At 36.6% G+C, this 22,152-nt stretch overlaps 3 protein-coding genes across 4 annotated transcripts; all 3 read left to right on the top strand.

Moving 5' to 3' along the window:
* The first annotated feature begins 458 nt into the window (after positions 1-458).
* Positions 459-5,854, top strand: capns1b (calpain, small subunit 1 b). Its single transcript, XM_067450520.1, has 11 exons — positions 459-694; positions 1,148-1,202; positions 1,313-1,343; positions 1,668-1,760; positions 3,129-3,186; positions 3,273-3,337; positions 3,446-3,514; positions 4,729-4,807; positions 5,004-5,120; positions 5,212-5,270; positions 5,383-5,854. Exons 2-11 carry the CDS (start codon positions 1,156-1,158, stop codon positions 5,407-5,409), a joined length of 645 nt encoding a protein of 214 aa, XP_067306621.1. The 5' UTR covers positions 459-694; positions 1,148-1,155; the 3' UTR covers positions 5,410-5,854.
* Positions 5,855-5,975: 121 nt separating this feature from the next.
* On the top strand, positions 5,976-16,014 carry zgc:101731 (SNARE_SNAP25N and SNARE_SNAP23C domain-containing protein). 2 transcript variants are annotated; one of them, XM_067450523.1, is made up of 8 exons: positions 5,976-6,190; positions 8,128-8,211; positions 10,544-10,585; positions 11,296-11,344; positions 12,175-12,286; positions 12,759-12,896; positions 15,353-15,497; positions 15,603-16,014. In XM_067450523.1, exons 2-8 carry the CDS (start codon positions 8,140-8,142, stop codon positions 15,666-15,668), a joined length of 624 nt encoding a protein of 207 aa, XP_067306624.1. In that variant the 5' UTR covers positions 5,976-6,190; positions 8,128-8,139; the 3' UTR covers positions 15,669-16,014. The 2 variants fall into 2 exon arrangements, with proteins under 2 accessions (XP_067306624.1, XP_067306622.1); XM_067450521.1 differs by lacking the exon at positions 12,175-12,286 and adding an exon at positions 11,616-11,733.
* Positions 16,015-17,143: 1,129 nt separating this feature from the next.
* Positions 17,144-21,411, top strand: zgc:113149 (uncharacterized protein LOC541363 homolog). The gene is made up of 5 exons (XM_067451718.1): positions 17,144-17,418; positions 18,408-18,643; positions 18,773-19,228; positions 19,338-19,388; positions 20,138-21,411. The coding sequence occupies exons 2-5, from the start codon at positions 18,505-18,507 to the stop codon at positions 20,626-20,628; spliced, it is 1,137 nt and encodes a 378-aa protein (XP_067307819.1). The 5' UTR covers positions 17,144-17,418; positions 18,408-18,504; the 3' UTR covers positions 20,629-21,411.
* The last annotated feature ends 741 nt before the right edge of the window (positions 21,412-22,152 follow it).

The raw sequence follows: 22,152 nt of genomic DNA, 5'->3' as shown, positions 1-22,152 counted from the left end.
ACAAAGACATAATGGTACAACATATAAAATAATAATAAAAATATAAAACTTAATGCACTGTACTGTTCACAAAGGCATAGCTTTCTTTCTTTTTAAAGAGTCTCTAATGTTGTCTATACAAGATGTGCATTTATGAATGTGAAATTTGGTCAAAATAGAACTAAATCATTTAAAATAAAAGTGCTTTCAACCTCTTTAGAATATTCACTAAAGCCAAAAAGTGCATTTTCCCATTAGAAGTGAGAGAGGAATATTTTCATTGATAAATGTAATACTAAAATATAAATGACAAATAAGAACATTGGCCAAATAAATGGTTTCAATTGAGCTATTACAGAAAATAGCTTATAGTAGTACAACATTTGTACACTAGGGAGCGCGTCATACATATCTACGGTATTTGAAGACTCTTGGACTACAATTTGACGTCATCACTTTTTTTTCCCCTTTTTTTCCAGTCATGAGTCATGACCGTCATGACGCATCACATCTGTTGTGTTTGTTCATGAAACGTGGCTGGTTTTAGGACCTTGAGTTTGACAAAACAGTGGACTGGGTGTGGAGAACTGCCGTATCCATCAAGAACAGATCGCCTTTCGCAAACTGCTACTTTTATCCGTGTAACTTACCTGAGCTGCGCGTCTTTCTTCTTCCCTGTAGCTTTTTGCTGGTCCTAGTCAGTGTCTTTGTTCTGGTAAGTTCTCATATAATAGTAGTTTAACTGGATAACATTAACGTTACTAATTTCCGATGTGCGTCAGGATTATATCACAGCGGCCTGCTAAACTCTAACTTTAAAGTTGATTTTTTAAAAATAACGTACAGTTGTTAAACAAAGACAGCAGCGTAAATCTATTGTGTTAACGTTACCAATTCATGTGTTCAAATTCCTTTAGGCCTATAGAATACTGACATTCATAATGCAGTAAATGGTTTGTTTATTGAGTGATTTATCTTTGCAAAAGACAAGAATGCCACATGCAAATACCAAAGATATAGATATCTTTACTGCTAGATAATGACAAATGAGTTTTGTAGTAAGCTCACTCTCATAGCTATTAGCCTGTATATTGCAGTTTGTTAAATTTGCATTATTTTGTTTTTCTAATCATATCTTTATGTCTTCTTTTGTGTGCCTTGTTTAAAGTGCTCAAGATGTTTTTGGCTCAAAAATTACTTAAAGGGCTGGTAGATGCTGTCGGGTAAGCCTGTACTTCCATTACTTCACTGCTTGTTCAAGGCAACACTTACATTTTCAATGTACATATTTAATTTATCAATAATATTGTTTTGCCTTTTCTATGCATCACAGCAACATCGACCAGTTTGTTCCTTCTGACCCTGTAAGTTTGCAGCATGTGTATGTGTGTGTGTGTGTGTGTGTGTGTATGTATGTATGTATGTATGTATGTATGTATGTATGTATATATATATATATATATATATATATATATATATATATATATATATATATATATATATATATATATATATATATATATATATATATATATATATATATATATAATTGTTCATAGTGTTGGAGGTTGTGCCATGTCATTAAGCACTTTGGCGAATCCTGGAAGTCAAATATAGAGGTCCATTGATTTCTTAGCTTGGCACATGAAAAAGTTGAATGCACTTATCACAGTACTTCATTTTTCCAGCCTCCTCCCAAAAGACCACTTGCATATGCAAACCAGAATGAAACTGATGAGGAGAGGCAGTTTCGCAAAGTATTTCAACAACTTGCTGGGGAAGTGAGTAGACCCAGTCCTCAGTCTTTAAATATGTTCTTTCCTTTTCCATTGTACAATTTCCATTTTAATATCCTCTCATGCTTCTCAAATGATCCCTACTCTTGCATGCAAAGATCCATAAAAGTCTGACTACAGTTGTGCAAATTAGACACCTTTGAACACATTTATCAGACGTTCTGGTTTCAACCGAGAAACTTCCAGATCAAGGCATTGTCCACATTCTATCACTTCGCTTGGCTCCACCCAGCATGGCTTTCCCTCTGTTTTCAGAGAGGTTTGTCTTCGTATAGACTTGTATCTCATTTAGAGTTACTTCACTTCAAAATGACAACATGGGTGTGGTTATACCATGTTTAACTAGTTCAGTGGAAAGAAGTATGCCTGGCTCTTCCTCTTTTTCACATTCCTGCCATTGTGAAGGAGACTTTCCCAGTGGGTTTGGTTTTGTGTTGAGTCATAGAGGGCCGTGGAAGCCTGCTTTACTGGAGTAATGGATTAATTAGATGCAGGAGCTCTCTCTTTGATTTTTTTTTTTTTACGCTAGTGGAAATTACTATTAAAACATAATATTAGAAAAAATCACTGAAGTTACTTTTTTCTATAACAATAGAGTGCAACAGTGGCTGTCCCCTTTTTCAGCAGCTCTGGTTCCAGAAGTATTTTTTCCATTCATTTTTCCCATAGGGATTTTTTTAAAGTCTCCATTAAGAAGTTATAGTACTATCAAAACATAATATTAGAGAAAAGTTACTTTTTCCTATAACAATCGAGTGCAACAGGGGTCGCGCCCTTTTTCAACAGCACTGGTTCCGGAAGTATTTTTTCCATAACGATTTAAAAAAGGTCTGTCAAAAAGTTATATGCCGTGAACCAAGCCAATCAGCTACAAGCTGAATCACAACACTACACATTTTGATTTGAAGCAAAATAGTTTTTGAAAGTCAGACAAAAAGGGAAAGAACTACAATCCCATAAAACAGCATAATTGACAAGACAGCTTTTTTCCAAACTTTTAACAGAAACTGGGAGTGTATGTAAAGTAAATGTCATGATTAATTTTGTGATTCTGTAAGATTTGAGATTCGGATTCTGTTACAACTTTATTTTTTTGATGTGTTTAAGCATTTTTATTACACTTAAAATTATTTGATAGTAATTACATAATGACATTAATTAAAGTCATTCCGTTTACTGTGGGCCCCTGTTCGAGAACTTCTGATATAAAATATATTTTACTATATACAGGTTCTTGTTCTGTCTCAGTGTTTTAGATATTACTTGTATCTAAAAAGTGAGATTGTTTTAAGCCTGTAATAAAAGAAGAGAGCAGCTGTTCTGACAAGTTTCATTCATTTCCTCTCATCACAGGACATGGAGGTAAGCCCTAATGAACTGATGAACATCCTTAACAAGATTATTTCCAAACGTAAGTTTCTTCAACATATACGTATGACACAAATTAAGCATTATATAAAAGATGCTAATAAGCCGATCCCCTATTTTCAATTCTAGGTGGCGATCTAAAGACGGATGGTTTCACTATTGAGTCCTGCAGAAGCATGGTCGCAGTAATGGATGTATCCTTAAATACTATCAATCATTAACAGAATGTTAACAGAAGTATTACATTTTGTTAATAAGTGCGCAGACGGTACATCAATTTTGCCTTAACTATATGCTCTCAGAGTGACAGTACTGGAAAACTGGGATTTGAGGAATTCAAGTATCTTTGGAATAACATCAAGAGATGGCAGGTACAAACACTCTTCATTTTAAACTTTTTGTATATGACCTTATAGGGTCACACTTTATATTAGATGTCTTTAACTATCTACTCAAAAAAATGAATGGGTACAATGTACTTATTGTGTTCGTTATATTGCTAAACCCGGTAGCACTTTATTTTACAGTCCTGTTCCCCATGTGCATGCTATGTACTTATTACAATTACTAGGTACTAACCCTGAACCTATCCCTAAACCTAACCTTAATCCATGTAGTTGCCTTTTATTACCAGTACTCTCTAAGGTAAGTACTGTCAAATAAACTTTTGCTGCTATTGACATGAGAAGTTAGTTAGGTTGAGGGGAAGGGAAGGGTTGACATATAATTATAGATGTTATTACAGAAATTAATAACTGCTTTGATTGCTTAAAAAAAGTAAAAACACAATAAGTGGATTGTATCAAATTATTAATATAAATGTTAGTGCATGGTGGTTAAAGAAACTTAATATATAGTGGGACCCTTTATTATATCTTATACCAGGGCTGTAACCACCATAGACATTGAGGTGGAGCCCCCTAGTAATTAGAAATGCCCCCCACAAAAAGGTTTAAAAGTTACATTTTTAGTCTGGTCTCCCTTAGGTCTAACGGCACTCGTCAATGTAAAAAATGATTGAGATGGCCAATCAAATCAAAGTAGTCTTTTTTGGCTCGTTCACAGTCTTCACACTGACAAGTGCGTCAATCTATCACTTAAAGTTATTGCTCTTTCCGGTGAAATCACAAAACAAAATGCACACAAACATGTCCCTGCTCTTAATATACAATCATTGAAAAAAAAAATTTAATGTGGGAAAAAACAATATGAGGGCGGATTAGAACCTGTAACCTTTGACACGGTTTACAAAATTTATACCACCAGACTACTAAGGAATTCAATTTTATCAAAAGATCTATGTATTTATTCACTAACGGAATGAATCTCGAAACTAACAGTATATTTGAAGCAAATTAATGCAAATATTATTTGCAAATACGTAGTCCCAAAATGATGAAGACATCAGTGTTCAAGACGTGCGTGGTTACGGCTTTGTTTTATACAAACTTTATTTTCAAGGGACTATTTAGTGTCAACTATCATGAATAATATCATGATTTTTCTTTCTAATTGTCTTTAACATCGAGATTGTCCATTTTCTGTCATAAATGTTTCAGAGCGACCTGTTTTTTGTTAAATCCAGGGCATTTACAAGACTTTTGATGCCGATAGCTCTGGTATGATTGGGTCTGATGAGCTACCTGGAGCTTTCAAAGCAGCAGGTGAGCAGTGTTGTCTGTACTGGCATTATTACCGTCCGGCTTGCAGTTTTAAAAGGCGTGCTGAAGCGTCTATATGCTTTTTTCAGTATTGTGGAAATATACTGGTACATCTACCAGTCATAATTCACATTTAAGAAGTCTGAGTGAAATAAAAATGTTTTGTTGGGTTTAATTTGTAATTTTTTTCCTCCTATAGGGTTCCCGCTCAATGACCAGCTTTTCCAGTTGATCGTTCGGCGATATAGTGATGAAAAGGGCAACATGGATTTTGATAATTTCATTGGGTGTCTTGTGCGCCTGGATGCCATGTGTCGTACGTTGACAGAATATTTTACAGTCTTTATTCATTATTTTCATCATCATACTCGGCATGACTTGCCTTGCTAATGTTTTGTTATTTTCAGGTGCCTTCAAGACACTTGACAAAGACAACAACGGCACAATTAAAGTCGACATTAAAGAGGTACTGCATGTGAACTATAATTGAAGACCACAAGAAACCAACATTTTATGACTTGGACTATGAGTTTGCCAAATTAGCTTCTGTCTAACTTACTTTTGTTCCTTGTTCACAGTGGTTGCAGCTGACTATGTACTCCTGAACGAAGAAGAATGTACCGCACCATGATTATATTCATTTGTCGGTTCTTCTTTGTGTCATTGCCAAATGTCTTTGTTTTATTAACTGACATAATTATTAGGTTTTTTGTTAGCGAAACAGTATGACAGCATGATCATATGGTGCCTCTACACTAGATGGCAGCTTTGTTGCAGCGCTGGATAGAGTTTGCATCGGTCTCTAAAGGTTAAGTTTATGCCACATTTAAATATTTTATTCCATGCCAACTGTGTCCTTTACATTTATTCTACGAACTGTGGCTTTATAGTTTTACAAACAAAGTGCATCCAACCAAAGATTAAAAACCATGTTCATAGCTTTTAACAACATTCCAGGCCATATTATTTAATCACTGAGGATATGAATTAGTCGTTTTTGCAGTTATTAAGCTGATGTACAAATAAACGTTATTTGTTCTGAACATACAACAGCAGCTCTCCACTCATTACGTGTGCAAACAGCGGTTGCTCTGAGCAACGCAATCAACCCGCATCACTGACTGAAGTAGATTACTGACAGTTACAACAGCCAATTAAACAGCCCAGCACAAGATAATTATTATAACGTCAACCAATCGTCTTCACGAAGCCTCAAGAGTTACCTGGGACGAAGACAACTGCCTACTCGCGCGGAGTAGATGATGCTGGAATCAGATCAATGAACAAACACAGGTGTTGAGCGCGAGTATAGGTGAACAAAACGGGCTTTGTCTTTGCATCATCCTCAGGGGAAATACAGCATAAGTGTGTAGCTGGTGTCATACGGTGAGTTGCATTATGTTTTTTAAATATCTAGTTAAAGAATAAACTTTTAGACAATTTTGGTAATCCAATTGATTAGAATATGGCATCCGTTTATGATGGGCTTTATTGTTGCACTTTCACTGGGATGCTATTTTTTTTAATTATTATTATTCATATAGTGTATATGATTACTAAGGTTACAATAACGGATTCTAGAAAGTTTTCCCCCCATGTACTAGACGTGAAGGCAAAAAATTACATAATCATAACTGATTGTATTTGGTTCAAGATGAATCCATATATATAGGCTATATAATGTATAATATTTCATCTGTGTACTTTAAGAAGCTTCATTATACGTAATATGTGTGTGTGTGTGTGTGTATAGATAGAAAGATAGATAGATAGATAGATAGATAGATAGATAGATAGATAGATAGATAGATAGATAGATAGATAGATTTTATTTGCCTTCATGTCTATTACATGGAAAAATACTTTCCAAAACCACTACTATTCAATGTTATTACTGCTCATACGGCCAAATGTTGCTTTTGCTCTTTTTACTCTTCTTGCTGGAGTTTTGAGCCAATTTTGCTTGTCTTTTGCATTTGGACAGCGGTGTCTCGTCAATGAACAGATGAAATCCCCTCATTAAGTCCCTGTCCACCTGCGGTTTAAAACCCATGGGCAAACCAGCCCAGTAAATTATACAGTGAGATGAATAAATCTAGCCCTTTTCAAGGGGACTCATTTGATAGTTTTAGGTACTAAATATTTAATGATAAATAAATATTAGTTTGTTCTGCCTTCTTGGTATAATGCAAATCATAACACATAACAGTAAATTGTTTGTAGACAAATTATGATCAATAATAAAGAACATGAAGGAAAGAAAGTGAGTAAAGCCCATCACAAATGCCATTGTGACCTAATAAAAAATTAAAGTTGCAATAAATTCCACTCAGTTTGCATCTAACTTGAATCTAATCTCACAATTTTCATGTATACAGTACTTTGTGTGCATCAACCCTTTCAGCAGGTTTTTGATACCATAAAATATGTTTCTTGTTATTATAATAAGGCTTATTTTCGTGTTTCATCATATTAGATATCCATATTCTATGATTTATTAGTCCAGATATGATCAAAGGTTTCTTACAAGCCACACATCTGCACGTTTCTATGCTATAACCGACAATTACAGGCTATTGTATTTCAGTATTAATTCAGTATTATTTGTGAGTGATTTGCAGGGTGTTTTTATGAATGATTTCCCCACATTAATATCATACGACTATAAATAAGTTTATGATGTACTAATTAAAACTACCCACTGAGGTAGACTACCAGTTTCCTCTGAGGAAATGTGTGTTATGATTTGTGTGAGAGAAGCTGTTTAAAGTGGGATAATATGTGATGGGTTTTGATACCCTTAAAACATAAACATCATTAAACTTTTTAAGATCATTATGGGATTAATTAGAAAGTGATTGTTTTGATGAGGAACATCTTGACCTTGTCTTCATATATTCCCATGACACATACTTGGTTCATGTTCATATTTTGAATTTTTGCGCATGTCTCAAAGTGACTAACACAGCAAATAAGGCTTTGTTTCAAATGCCTACTGCTGTTTTTCTTTAGTCACAAAATAAAGGTGTGAAAGTCTCCGTGACAACTTAAACACACCCTCTAACCAGTGTAAGCTCCAGTTGTTTAAGTTTTGTCGAGATATATAATTTTCCACCCTAATGCCCATGCTGATTCTGAGATGCACCTAGCAATTAATAAATGATGGTTTTGGTGTTGCACGAGGGGGTCTGATTTTATGCTGTGCCGTCTCCTCTCCGTTGTACCAGACCAATTATTGCTGTCAATCTGAGGCATGCTGAGTTTATAAAGCCTTTGCTCTAAGAATAACCGCATCCCTCGACCTGTCCTCCCCCCTGCTGCAGTTCTCCGCTAGGATGGCTGCCGACTCCACCGTGACATCTGAAGTGGAGGAGCTGCAGAGGAGGGCCAATCAGGTGACAGATGAGGTAATGTCAACAATAATGATTAAAGTAGCAAACTTCTATATGGATTTGCATTGATTTATGTGGATCTTCAGCTGATGGAGTGTGTTTTGCTGTCCTGTTTTGGTGAGGCTGCACAACCTCCTATCAACAGGCCTACAGTGATGACATCAAACATTTTCCGTGTTCCCATGCTAAGGTTACTATAGGGCTTAATTATTCCCATGGTACATAGCAACTGGGATGATGACGCTAAACACATTATATATGCACCTGCTGAATTATTATGATTCCCAATGTGATGCAGTGAGATAAAACATAAATGAAGCCATTATTCATCTGCAGATTTCCCACTGGGTGTTATATAATGGATAAAGTACAGTCTGCCGGTTTTCATTAACAAAATAAACCCGACAGGGTTCTGGACTCTATGCAGACTAGAGAGCTTATTACATTATTATTGTCTTCCAATACAATATAAAAAACAATCAGCCTAGCAACAAGTCAAACACTGCAACAACATTACAGTGATATTAAAGGGGTCATGAATTGAGAAATCAACTTTCCCGTGAGCTTATGATATATTAAAATTCATGGTAATATAAGAATATCCTATACGTTTCAGAGCTGAAAACTTCCTTGTTAGTCGAAGAAAAGCTTTTTGTTGACACCAGAGATCTCAGAATATGCCAACCCTTGACGTCATTGTGTGGTGAAACACCAACAGAATATGAACAACACCTGATTATGTAGCCCCGCCCACCGACACGTGCCTGACATGACAGACCTACATAGAGCTAAACCAGATAAAACTTTTTAAAGGTGCCCTAGAATGAGTTAAAACAATATGTTACATTGTTCTCTGATACCTGATATCTGCTGACTATTGTTTTAACTTATAAGGTGTAGAAGGTGACGTTAGCTAGAACGATCGAGTGAGCGATCTGTAAGCAACTAACATTGTATGACATAATACGGTTGTATTTTGTATGGTACTTGGAGTTTCCTATTGTTACTGTACTAGCATCTTGCGTTATCTAGACAGTGCTGTCTCTCTAAGAAAATTTCAATTTAATCAGAAATTGTTTAGCCAGTCAATAAAATCGCTACTTACTGCTTGCAGGAATATAGTTGAAATTGCCCCTTTCTTCAGTTTTAGACACTGAGCGAAGCTTGCTTGATATTGTCCCAGGTTAGAAAAACTGTCTGCGGTCAAATGGGCCAAGCGAAGGAACGATTTTGAATTAAATTGTTGCGGTATCCAATTATAATAAACACAGCATGGAGCATGACATTTATTTCAATGATCTAACATTTTCGCTATCCTCGCTTGAAACTCTTGTTGACCTGCAGAACTACCAATGGTTTGGCTGCGCAGTTCCACCTGACATTGAACATGGGCTGGCATATGCAAATGATGACATATTAATGATCCCAGCGATTGCGTCACTGTTAGTGTTATGTTGAGATTTGCCTATTTTTCCGTGGTGTTTTTCATGCACGAGATTTACATATGAAGAAGGAGGCAATGGTGTTTGAGACTATGTGATGTCCATGTACTGAACTCTCTTTTCACATACGGCAAAGTTAATTCAATTTTTCATTTTAGGGCACCTTTAAGAAATAGACATGCTGTATATGTTTTTCTAGATGGGCTACCAAAACGTAATCCCGAAATAGTGAAATAACATTCATTTTTTTACGTGCATTGTTCACTCTCTATTGAAATGATGTTTGAAGGAAAAATACAATCGCAGAAGTTTTGATCATGCTGTCTTGCAACGTACTTTTCTGCACGCTTGTGTGTGTCTGATGCACGGTTTGCGCATATATCCACCGATCAGCGGGCCAAAAGGACATTCCAACCAATCGTGGGTGTTTGTTTGATAAAGACATTTTGGGAGCCTTGTGGGCGAATATTTCAGGTTGCCGTTTCCCCACACACTTTCAAAACAATTCCCACATGCACTGATGAGGGAGCTGAAGTTCATTAAATATGCAAATCTTATCTAATCCTAGCTGTGGCCGTTTACTTCCAAGTTTTCAGTGCGGTACACCCATAAAATCTGAGCGTTGCAGGAGAGAGCCTCAAAACCAGGGTAGAAAATAGCCTATTACTTATTCACTATGATGTTTTTGAATGCGAAAACCACGCAAACGTCATAAGTTGACCTCAGACAACAGTATTAAAACAATAAAAAAGCCTGTTCATGACACCTTTAAAATACTGTAAAGTCCCTCAAGCCATGTTCACTACAATTAATAATTTTCAGTACTAAACAGGCATATCAGAATTGAGTATTACTAATAAACTGGCTGAACTGAGTTTTTTATTTTGAATTTTTACCTCTGACAGTCTCTTGAAATCACCAGAAACATGAAGCTTCTATTGGAAGAGGTGAGTGATCATTATTAATAATAATATATTTTATTTATAAAGCACTTTACATTTTAAAGAAAATCTCAAAATGCTACAGAGGGAGAAAAAAAGGAGAGCAATTAAGAATTAAGTTAAAATCAACACAAAAATGTAAAAACAAAGCAATTTAAACATTGGAAAACTTTCATATATATATATATATATATATATATATATATATATATATATATATATATATATATATATATATATATATAAATTAAACAAATTCAATAGCATTTTAATTATACTACAATAAACAAATACATGTAATAATGTGTAATGAATACAAATATTTTTACAATTATGCAATATTGCTGATAGTAACAGTTATGTTTTTCTAAATGCTGAATACATGTTCTCAAAATGTTTTGCATTCCACTGTTCAAACAATCTCAAAATATCAAATTATTTTATAAAACACTAATATACAAAAAACCTTTAAGAAGTCATGTGACCATAGAGGAACCATGTGACCATGTGATTATACTTCATTTTATTATTCTTTAGTGTTAAGCAGTCATTTATGTGTCTGTGTGTGTGTGTGTGTGTATATTTTAATAAAAAAAAAAAAAAACATATATATATAAAAGATGTATAAAAAGATGGTTGAGTTTTAAACGGTTTTAAATAAAAAAAGTTTTCTATGTCAATGTGCACTCTGAATTATTTGTGTAATTCTTCAACAGAGTAAAGATGCAGGGATCAGGACACTTGTTATGCTGGACGAGCAGGGAGGTATAATGAATTATCTTCAAACACTCAATTGTTAAACAGAGATCAAATATACAGCAGCTAAACAATGAACTAATCACGTGGGAGTATATAGACAATTTGTTCACATTTTATCAACCCATTCTTTTCAACATATATAAATACAGCCATATATGTGCATATGGAAATATGTACCCTGTATGTGTTTGTGTTTGCATGCTCGCATATTTCTACCCCTTTCAATACCCCTTCTTGCTGCCACCCATGTCCTCCCCCATCTCCCCCGCATGGGCAGAACAACTGGACCGCATAGACGAGGGCTTGGATCAGATCAACAAGGACATGAAGGAGGCTGAGAAAAATCTCACTGACATGGCCAGGTGTTGCGGTCTGTGTATCTGGCCATGTACAAAGTAGGTCTCCTCCCAGACACCTGAGCCATGGCTGGACTTTGGCAGTCAATGATGTTACCTCTCTGCCCATGCCTCTGTCCCACTGGATAACCTGTCCTGCTTTGACGTTGCTTCCATTGTCTTTTTTTGGCTGTTTTGTGAGCAGATGTTCATGCCATATCCCATGCAAACATTTAAAATGAGCATGAAAGTATACAAATTGTGCTCACACAACAAACACAGTGTTTTTCTAATCATAATCCTAATGTCTTTCAGTCATGTTTTAAGTTCATATGTCAGTTTTGTCTGTTGTTTTGAGCTAGAGCTGCCGTAGTTGTTTAGTCGCTTATGGGTGTGTGCCGCTTCTTGCTGAGACAACTGTTGTTGTGTTTTTTAAATCTCATCCCTATACTTTAACCCCTGAAAACTCCATTCTCTGCGATCCTACCTTCCGTCATCCAGAGCAAATGGAGCGGATTGAGGAAGGGCTGGACCATATCAACCAGGACATGAGGGAAGCTGAGAAAAACCTTACAGATCTGGGCAAATGCTGCGGTCTGTGCTCCTGTGATAAGTATGTGATGTTTAGAGGGGCTTGGCTTCTAGTGTGCTTGCATGAAAACTTTGCATACCTCATTTGTGTCATTTTGTGAACGGGATTGCTTGTGTGAACTCAAAAAATCACAGTAAACTGGTTGGACATATTGTCATTTGTGTTTAATGGACAGCATATTGCCCTAATATAGAACATTGTGAAATAAATAATAACAGTATGTACCCTCAAAGGTCTTTACCACTGAACTCATTGAAATGATTTAAACCACATAAACAAACTCTGGCCAACTCCAACCATATAATATGTGCTGTGATTTTTGTGTGGTTCATTTAAAACAGATGCAACACCCACTAACTGTGCCTTCAGAGTCAGCTTTGAATCCTACTCAAATAATTTAGGCAATTTCTGCCTACATCTAACAGATAATGGTTAAGGTTAAGAAAATACTAATTGTGTTAACTTTGTGTCTTCCTCATGTGGTTTCTCTCAGATTAAAGGACTTTGAAGCAAGTGGGGCGTATAAGAAGGTGTGGGGTAATAATCAAGATGGGGTGGTGTCTAGCCAGCCCTCCTCTCGAGTGGTGGATGAGAGAGAGAAGATGACCATGAGCGGAGGATATATTAGAAGGTGACAGGACTTTTGCCATTCCTTTCTCAAATATATTAATAAGTGGTTTGGTAAATGTATTTATAATTTATGGATATACACTCACCTAAAGGATTATTAGGAACACCTTTTCAATTACTCATTAATGCAATTATCTAATCATCCAATCACATGGCAGTTGCTTCAATGCATTTAGGGGTGTTGTCCTGGTCAAGACAATAGGCTTGTTTGAGATGCGCGAGACTAGGCGGCTGCAGTGAGGGGAGGAGTGAAAAAAGTGCAGGCAAGCCGGACAGTTCTCTCTTCTCGTAGTGGATCAGACACCTGCGAGATCAGTTGCGGATATTGCGGGATTCACACTCATGCACTCTGTTGCTGATAAACTGGATGTAATTTAAGTTCTGTTACTTTTATATGAAAATAAATATTATGAACAGGACACCCAAACTTTTTGGTATTTATTTCCATTCGAAAGACCTGTTTATCAAGCATTTTTACTTTAATTACATACATGTTTTTATATTTTTTTATTAATATGACAATAATCACATAGGCCCTAACCAACAGAGATCGCAAGAAAATCTCTGCGAGAGTTTGAGAATATTCACACAATTTATACACATAAAAACATGATATCAGTTTTAAAATCAAATATTTTAAAAAAGGACCATATATCACGGTTGTTTAAACCAATGAGCATTAAGCTGTGTCGTCAGCAAGTCGTTTCCTATCATGTTTTTGCTCTGCGCAGTCGGCGGAGAGCAACTGCGCTCGACTGCAGAATCCGACACGTCCGCCTCGCCATCGCGAGACGTTTTTGACATACGTCAGCATGAGATCAGAGCAATGCGGACCGCCCTCGGACACATTCATACACACATCACCGGTGATCGGTTCTGCACAGATTTTGCTCATCTCAAACAAGCCTTATCTCCTGAACTCCAAACTGAATGTCAGAATGGCAAAGAAAGGCGATTTAAGCAATTTTGAACATGGCATGGTTGTTGGTTCCAGACGGGCCGGTCTGAGTATTTCACAATCTGTTCAGTTACTGGAAATTTTATGCACAACCCTTTCTAGGGTTTACAAAGAATGGTGTAAAAAGGGAAAAACATCCAGTATGCGGCAGTCCTGTGGGCGAAAATGCCTTGTTGATGCTAGAGGTCAGAGGAGAATGGGCCGAGATGCAACAAGTTTTTCACACCTGGATTTGGGGATCCTCTGCCATTCCTCCTTCCAGATCCTCTCCAGTTCTGTCGGATGGTAAACGTTGGTGGACAGCCATTTTCAGGTCTGTCCAGAGATGCTCAATGGGGTTTAAGTCAGGGCTCTGGCTGGGCCATTCAAGAACAGTCACAGAATTGTTGTGAAGCCACTCCTTCACTATTTTAGCTGTGCGCTTTGAGTCATTGTCTTGTTGGAAGGTGACCTTTGGCCCAGTCTGAGGTCTTGAGCACTCTGGAGAAGGTTTTCATCTAGGAATTGTATCCCTGTACTTGACCGAGTTACCAAAAATATTAACTTTTACTCTCTACTTGACTACATTTTTGTACATATGGTTGAGTGCTTTGGATGAGTAATGCAATTATTCATACATTTGGTATGGCACCTAACTTTCTAACAGTTAATTAATCATTCTGCTACAAAATAAGTTGTTTCTACAGGGCATTGAAGGTACTATATGCATTTTGCCCTTACTCACCTAAACTTGTCAACATGGCTAAATTACATGAATGCGAGTGCAGAATTGCAGGTCTTTCATATACGGATTTAGGACATGGCTGCAGTCGGTGACTAGGCTGATGATGTCCAGTAGGCTTTGACTATTTCATTTTACTTAACATTATTCTATTAATTGGTTTCCTTTTCCTTTTTAAGCCCCCAAGCTTAACTGAGAATTGAGTGCTTGTAGATGTTTAAGAGGCTGTTGCGTCAACCTTGATCTGTAGTAATATTAAGGTGTTCCATTTTTTTTCTTTCTCTCTCCTGCCAAATAAACTCTTTTTTTTCAATGGCATATCTCTTAGGTCTTGAGGACTAGTGCATCGTTGAGACTAAATTCAGTACGAGTAAAATACTTAAGTACTGTTAAGATACTGTACCAATTTTACTTAAGTTGTATTGGAATTGGTGACTTGCAACTTGCTCTAAGGTACCTGTACTCTTTACATCTCAGACTTACTGACATCTCTCCTGTCCCATGTTAAGAGAAATCTGTAATGAGGTGCAGAGGTGTTTTGTGTGTGCCATGTAAACAGGATGCTTATTTCTTCTAGACTAAATGTGAGCAGGCATTTAGTCATAACCCTGGACCCCCCAACCCTTCACCACCCCCCAAGTTATGCAATTTAATTCCAGCTACTAGCCCTCCTGACAAAAATAAAAGCCAAATTTGTGTTTCACTGTATTAATATGCAGTGATCAACAGTCAGTTGATAGTGTGTCTTTGACTAATTGTGTGCAATTCTGTTTGACAGAGTGACAAATGACGCAAGAGAGGATGAAATGGAGGAAAACTTGGCCCAGGTCGGCAGTATCCTTGGCAACCTCAGAAGCATGGCACTTGACATGGGCAATGAAATCGACACTCAGAATGTCCAGATTGAACGCATACAGAGCAAGGTCAGTGTTTGGAAAGGGTTCAAAGACGTCTGTTCTACAAAGAGCAGCTAAACTATACTTTTTATATTAACCATTCCTTGTCTTTTTATTCTGTTTTTTTTGCAGGCCATGGTCAATGAATCCCGCATCAATGAGGCCAATCAGAGAGCTACAAAGCTAATAGCAAGATAAAAACTTTTGCCCCAGAAGCAAGATTTTTTTTATTTATTTTTTACAAACGTTTACAGTCTTCTGTAGGAAAATGTGCACACATAATGACACAAATGATTAGGCTATCCGTCTGTTTAATGACACTTTATGGAACTTGGATTATTGCCTATACTGATATGACAGTAAGTTATTGATATTATGTTCTGACAACTTAGTTCTACTATGAATGTTACTATGTGAATGTTAATGTTAATACTGTCACTAGTCTGTGCTGTATTTGTAATTTTAGCGTGTATTGTACATAAAATATTTTAGACTGCTATCTTGGATTTTAAGCCTTCAGAACACTTGTCATGGTGATAACATTTTAACAACAGTGTCTTAAAGATTTATTGGTGACCCTAATGTCTTTGTTACTTATTTAGAGTATTTAAAAAAAAAAATAAAAAAAAAAAATTAATCTATGAATCTAAATTTGTAGGGTGCTTGTCTTGGTGGACAAACACTTTTCTGCTAAATATGGGCTTTCTTAGGTTTCTCAAATACATAGATTTAATATATATTATAAATACCAACAATTAAACATTGGCATTCTTTACAATGCTATTTTTATTGGATTTAAAAAAATATATATATATATATATAATTTCCTTTTTCTTCTGTGATATAGGCCGCAGTCACAAATCGCTGTGATTTAATCCTTTTATATACAATGAAACTGGGTACGCTCTAACATTATCATGACTAATCTCCTTTATGATCCACGGAAGAAAGAAAGTAATTTTAGTTCGGAAACATGAGGTGAATAAATGACAAATGTTTAATTTTGGGGTGAATTATCCCTTTAAGCGTGGGACAAATCTTTTTTTTCCCCAGACTCATGTAAGCATATTTGAGGAACTCACTACACCCATCTACCGGTTGCTGCAGGCAACTACAATGCCACTCCCCGTGTGTCTGAGAAAGAGCCTCAAAATGGTGGCGTGTTATTCCATGGCCACATCATCAGTGAACTGTTTAAATGGTGGTAAAAAATAATAATTAACGAATACTGATATATTTATTTTAATTTTGTTGCCACTCAAAAGGTCTGCTTCAGATATTCACATAGGCTACTCAAGGAGAGATACATCTGTTACGACACAAGGACTACAGAGGAAAGACAACAGATGCAACACAATCCAATGTTTCTAAATTAATCGCTTCAATGTATTAAGGCCTAAATTAATCCCAGCATCTGTTACTAGGAAAAATGTCCCCTTATGATTTGCATATATCAAATTTTATGTCTTTTAAATAATTATGTCAAATTTATGTCTTTAAATATTTGATTTATATCCAACAAGTAAATCACAAATTTTATATATTTCTTTTTTATATAAAATGTTGGGAGTGCTGTATAGCCTTGAAAGTTACCAAATACCACTGAACAGCCTATAGGAGAGTGGGGGAAAAAGGCGTACAAAATCCACAAATATTTTACGCGATTTATTTAACTTGTATGTGTATAGAAGACGACTTAAATTTACTTTTATTTCATTGTCAGTTGAACATTCCCATGCTTAGGCTGGGCCACGGGGTTTCATGTGTAGTTAGGAATGCTTCCACACAGGCATAGGGCAGGATTACTATAGAATGTTGGCGAACTATCGTTGTGGAGGGGGAAAAACACGTAGAGCTGAGTCTGCGCGACGCAGGGGATCACTGCCTACGAAGTTTATCGGACAAGACTACACCGACAAATCCTAGGACACATTCGACCGCCCTATAGGTAAATATCACTCAGTATATCTCTCATATCAATTGCAAGAAAGTTTATCGCAATTCCGATTTACGCTGTTTAGATTTGACGCAAAATTCGTTCGTAAATGCTTCCACGAAATGCGTCCATTTTGCTACTAGGCAGGCTAACGACAAACAAAATCCGAATCCGTTTGCGTTTCCTGGCCGATTGTTTGCTTATTGCGAAAACGGACTCTATCTTTACGCGTTTGAGCGAATATTGTACGCGTGACATTTCAGAAATGGCAGATTTGAACGCTCGTGATAAACGCTGTGTGTCCGTGATGGCGTTCGCTCGATTCTCTCTGTTCCTATTGCTCTCTCTGACGATTAAGCAGGACAACAACAAAGAAGCAGGAAGCATATGGGCACACCGGCGAGGCGGTGTGAGATCACGCCGCAATTAGTTGTAACAGTTAATTTAAAGTAAAAGGATCCTAGAAATATGTGGATCTGTGCTTTTCTCAAAGAATCTCTGTCTGTGCCTGTTCTGTCCTTTTAAAGAGCAAAACACAAGCAACAGTCATCACATAATAAATCAGAGGGATAGTAAATCATCACCAACACACACACACACACACACACACACACACACACACACACACACACACACACACACACACACACACATATATATATATATATATATATATATATATATATATATATATATATATATAAAAATATATATAAAATCTCTGATTTAGTATGTGATGAATGAATGCTTGTGTTTTAGGTTTTAAAATACATTATATTATATTACATTAGTGTTATATAATAGACACATACATGATTTCTCAATCTTACGTGGTCAGAGCTGTGTATATAAATGTTATATATATACACATGTTGTGCTGTCATTATCTCCAAGGCGGGTTGACTCCGTTATCAGTCAGTTAAATCAGTTAAACTCTGAATCAGTTAAATGATGCTGCTTCTGTATGAATTATAATTCTATTGTTTTATTTATTATTTCAGCCATATAATTGAAGGAAACCTTCTGATGGATGCTGTCTAGAAGCCCTGTTTGATTTGGTTGTGATTGGTAACAGCGAAAGGTTTCGAAGGAGGAAGGATGTCAGAATTTCTGCCATACCCTTACAGAGGGCCTGGAGGTGCTTTGATGCGCTTTAAGAAAAGGAAGTCACGGTTCACATTCCAGGAGGTTGAACTGCTGCTCAGTGAGGTGCAGAAAAAACGGCACATTCTAGTTGGTAAGACAGACGTAGCTTTTTATTTGTATATCACATACCGCAATAGGACCTGTCAGCAATTTGAAAGTATGTAAATTATGCTTTGCATACATGAAGGATAATAGTTAAACGAACTCTTGTCTTCTTCAGGAAAATTTAACAGGGGCATTTCGAAAGATCTGAAAAACCGCACTTGGGCGGATCTGACAGCACGTATCAATGAGGTCAGTGAGTGTCACAGAGAAATTATCGAAGTCATCAAGAAATGGGCAGACCTCAAATGCGACACCAAACGGAGGGTGGCTGCCATGAGGGCATCGGGAGCGACGGCTGCCCAAATCGCACAAGAGCTGTCCCCCATAGAAACCATGGTGCACCAGATCCTTCAGTTGTCTTACCCTAACAAAAATGTAAACAGTTTGTCAAATGATGATCAAATGGATGATGAAGATGATGACATTCCAGGTCTTTCTGAGATACCACATAGCTCTTCACACATGGCAAATGGCAGGCCTCATTCGTTCAGTTTACCAATGCCACCTCTTTTCCACACTAGTATCCCAGGCAAAGGAGATATGGAGCTTCCTACACACATGATGTTTAGCGGTGAGTTCCTTTTTTTAGTGAGTAATTTTAAGGTGATGCTTTACTAAATATTTTATTTTTTATATAAATGTTTAAACAATAATAAGTTGGTCATTTTTTGTATTGATAGATTCAGCAGTGCCTCGTATAGACCTCCAGACTGACATATCAGAAAAGGAAGGTAAGTAATAATACAGAACTATTTGCCTCATGTTTTCATTTTTTCATGGTCGTTTTTTTTTTTTTTTTGGGGGGGGGTCTCATTTTATTCAAAAATGTATTTAAAAAAAAAAAAAGTGTGATTCGCCATGTGGTGCAATTCCCCAAAAGCTTGATGAATTTTTATTTCTAAATATATATATTTCTAATAAAAAACTTTCCGATTTACGCAATTTAGATGTGACGCAAAATTATTTTGTAAATGTGTCCATTTTGCTATTAGGCAGGCTAACGACAAACAAAATACGAATCCATTTGCATTCCCTGGTCGATTGTTTTCTTATTACAACAGAATCTTTACGCATATGAGCGAATATTATACACATGATATTTCAGTAATGGCAGATTTGAATGCTTGTGATGAACGCAGTGTCCGTGATGGAAATGTAAATCTCTGCTTTTCTTGTGCATTTAATTAAAAGTATAAATTAACATTCATTTATAAACTTTGTTAATGTAAAAAGTTATGTTTTTGGTTGTTGTAGAAATAATGTCTAGTCATAGTCATTGTATGTGTTTTTCTTGTATAAGAGAAAAATAAAACATTTATCACACCATATTACATTTTTAGTTTTAGTATGTTTTAATTTTTCTTAAAATGGTACCATTGTATATACCATTATCATGGCAACTCTTATTGTTAATTGATGTTTTAAATGCAAATAAAAAAACGTTTCTAGTTTAATTTGAACATGTTTCTGTTCCTTCTAGGTGGTAACATGCAGTTTATTGAAACAAGAAACCAACCAAATCAGAATCCTGTTGGTATCACTGGATTCCTCAGCCGTCCCATAGCTGAGAAGAACCAATTTCGAGAAAAACCTAATCACAACACTTTTAATGGGCCTTCAGCTGCCAGGACCGCTACATTTCTTGCACCTTCTGGGGCCGCCTCATCGTCACGTTCAGCTCCTGCTCGGATCCCTCCCCAACCTGCTTCCGTGGAACCTCGCAGTGCGAAGGAGCGTTTATCCCAGAGTGCCTCGCTCAGCCTGCAGGAACAGCAGGCCACCACACTGCTGATAGGGTCGCTGTCTCGCTCGCTGGAGTCGCTTGCGGAGTCGGTGCAGAAATTGGTCCACACCCAGCAGCAGTATTCACGTGACACCTTACAACTGCAGCGTGAAACACTCCATGTCCTGCGTGACTTCTCCTCCAACGCCTTGACTCTCCTGCAGGACAAGTTCAACGGACATCCATAGCTTCTGAACACGGCAAAGATTTTGACAGCTATGGAAGCAAGTTACAAAAGCATTGAATGCTGATAGCACAGAAAATACAATAAGCTGTAAGGATATTGTGACACTAGAGTATATGGCAATCTTTAAATATTGAGAGTTACAGAGCTTACAGGACTAAAACGTTGTCCCTGTTTATAATGTAATAACCAAAATAAGAAGCATTAGGAGCTTAAATAGAGCTCTTTGTAGAGTTCCTCATATATACTGAATGATATTTTCAGTAGGTGACTGGGTCTCATAGACTGTTTGGACCAATTGCGTGCTGTTATACAGGTAATATAATGGGAAAAATGTATTTAAAATTTGACTGATAATTTAAGATAATTATATTTGTGGTGCTTTAACATATTGCAAAGTGGCCATGAAGTTGGCTGGTTTTAATTTATATAATCTGATTTTACGTTCTTCTTTATTTAGGTTTGTTATTCTGATATTCTTTCAAGCTTTTATTAACAGACCTGCTGTAAATGTTTTAATCTTTTAGCCAATGTGCATTATCTGTTATTAGTACTTTCTCTTAACTTGAATTTCCAAAGACTCCTTAATAATGTTTCTTTTTTTCTCCAGATGTGATTTTGAATTCTGATTGAAGGCACATTATCTTAGATGTAGCTCCTATGGACCTGTGTTTGATCTCCCAGAAATGAAAAGTCAGCACACTGTTAAAAGATGTCTCCTAATTTAAAACCCAAATGTCAAAGATGAAAATAAAACGTATAATTTGAAATATTACTTTAAAAATCAGTACTTGCTTGAAGTGTTTTTCCTCCTTCAGATTAAGTGTGATGGGCAATCAGGGAAAGTGGGATAATGGGTTTTGGCCATGTAATTGTTTGTGCTATAGCACAGCAATCATAATCATGAAATGGAGACTTATATAGTTATCTATATAACAGTAAATGCCACATTAGCACACAGTGGACCATTTTCATATTTCTAGCTTTCTCAGAAGCAGCAAATATAATTTTTGTTTTAAAAGAAATTACAATGAGAATATAATGCTGACTAGAGTCTGGCCTGTGTGTGCAATTTCACAAACTAGAAGACTTTCTGAATGTACACTGATCAGACATAACATTATAACCACCTTCCTAATATTGTTTTTCCCCTTTTGCTGACCCTTCAATGCATGGACTCCACTAGACCCCTGAAGGTGTGCTGTGGAATCTGGCACCAAGCTATTAGGAGCAAATCCTTTAAGTCCTGATGGTACGTGTCAAAGTAACAGCCACATTTATGGCAGGATCTAAGGAAAACTTTCCCAGTAGAACATTTCCCAAAGCATCACATTGCCTCCTCTTCCCATAGTGCTTCGTGGTGCCATGTGTTCCCCAGGTAAGCAACGCACTAAGCCAGCCACGTATTTTAAAGGAAAATGTGATTCATCAGACCAGGCCACTGTCATCCATTGCTTCGTTCACGTGCCCACTGATGATGCTTTCGGCGGTGGACAGGGCTCAGCATGGGCACTTTGACTGGTCTGCG

The sequence above is a fragment of the Pseudorasbora parva genome, chromosome 8 (genome assembly GCF_024679245.1).
Source record: "Pseudorasbora parva isolate DD20220531a chromosome 8, ASM2467924v1, whole genome shotgun sequence".
Taxonomy (NCBI): domain Eukaryota; kingdom Metazoa; phylum Chordata; class Actinopteri; order Cypriniformes; family Gobionidae; genus Pseudorasbora; species Pseudorasbora parva.
Note: the sequence above shows the minus strand (reverse complement) of the source record. Positions and strands in the feature narration are given on the sequence as shown.

Bases quoted from the DNA above. Each gene is read 5' to 3' on its own strand.
- capns1b (XM_067450520.1), top strand. From the start codon at position 1,156: ATGTTTTTGGCTCAAAAATTACTTAAAGGGCTGGTAGATGCTGTCGG. The intron at 1,344-1,667 runs GTAAGTTTGCAG...TCATTTTTCCAG, and splicing joins AGTTTGTTCCTTCTGACCCT to CCTCCTCCCAAAAGACCACT. The intron at 3,187-3,272 runs GTAAGTTTCTTC...TTTCAATTCTAG, and splicing joins TAACAAGATTATTTCCAAAC to GTGGCGATCTAAAGACGGAT.
- zgc:101731 (XM_067450521.1), top strand. From the start codon at position 8,140: ATGGCTGCCGACTCCACCGTGACATCTGAAGTGGAGGAGCTGCAGAGG. The intron at 8,212-10,543 runs GTAATGTCAACA...TACCTCTGACAG, and splicing joins CCAATCAGGTGACAGATGAG to TCTCTTGAAATCACCAGAAA. The intron at 10,586-11,295 runs GTGAGTGATCAT...ATTCTTCAACAG, and splicing joins TGAAGCTTCTATTGGAAGAG to AGTAAAGATGCAGGGATCAG.
- zgc:113149 (XM_067451718.1), top strand. From the start codon at position 18,505: ATGTCAGAATTTCTGCCATACCCTTACAGAGGGCCTGGAGGTGCTTTG. The intron at 18,644-18,772 runs GTAAGACAGACG...TGTCTTCTTCAG, and splicing joins AAAACGGCACATTCTAGTTG to GAAAATTTAACAGGGGCATT. The intron at 19,229-19,337 runs GTGAGTTCCTTT...TTGTATTGATAG, and splicing joins TACACACATGATGTTTAGCG to ATTCAGCAGTGCCTCGTATA.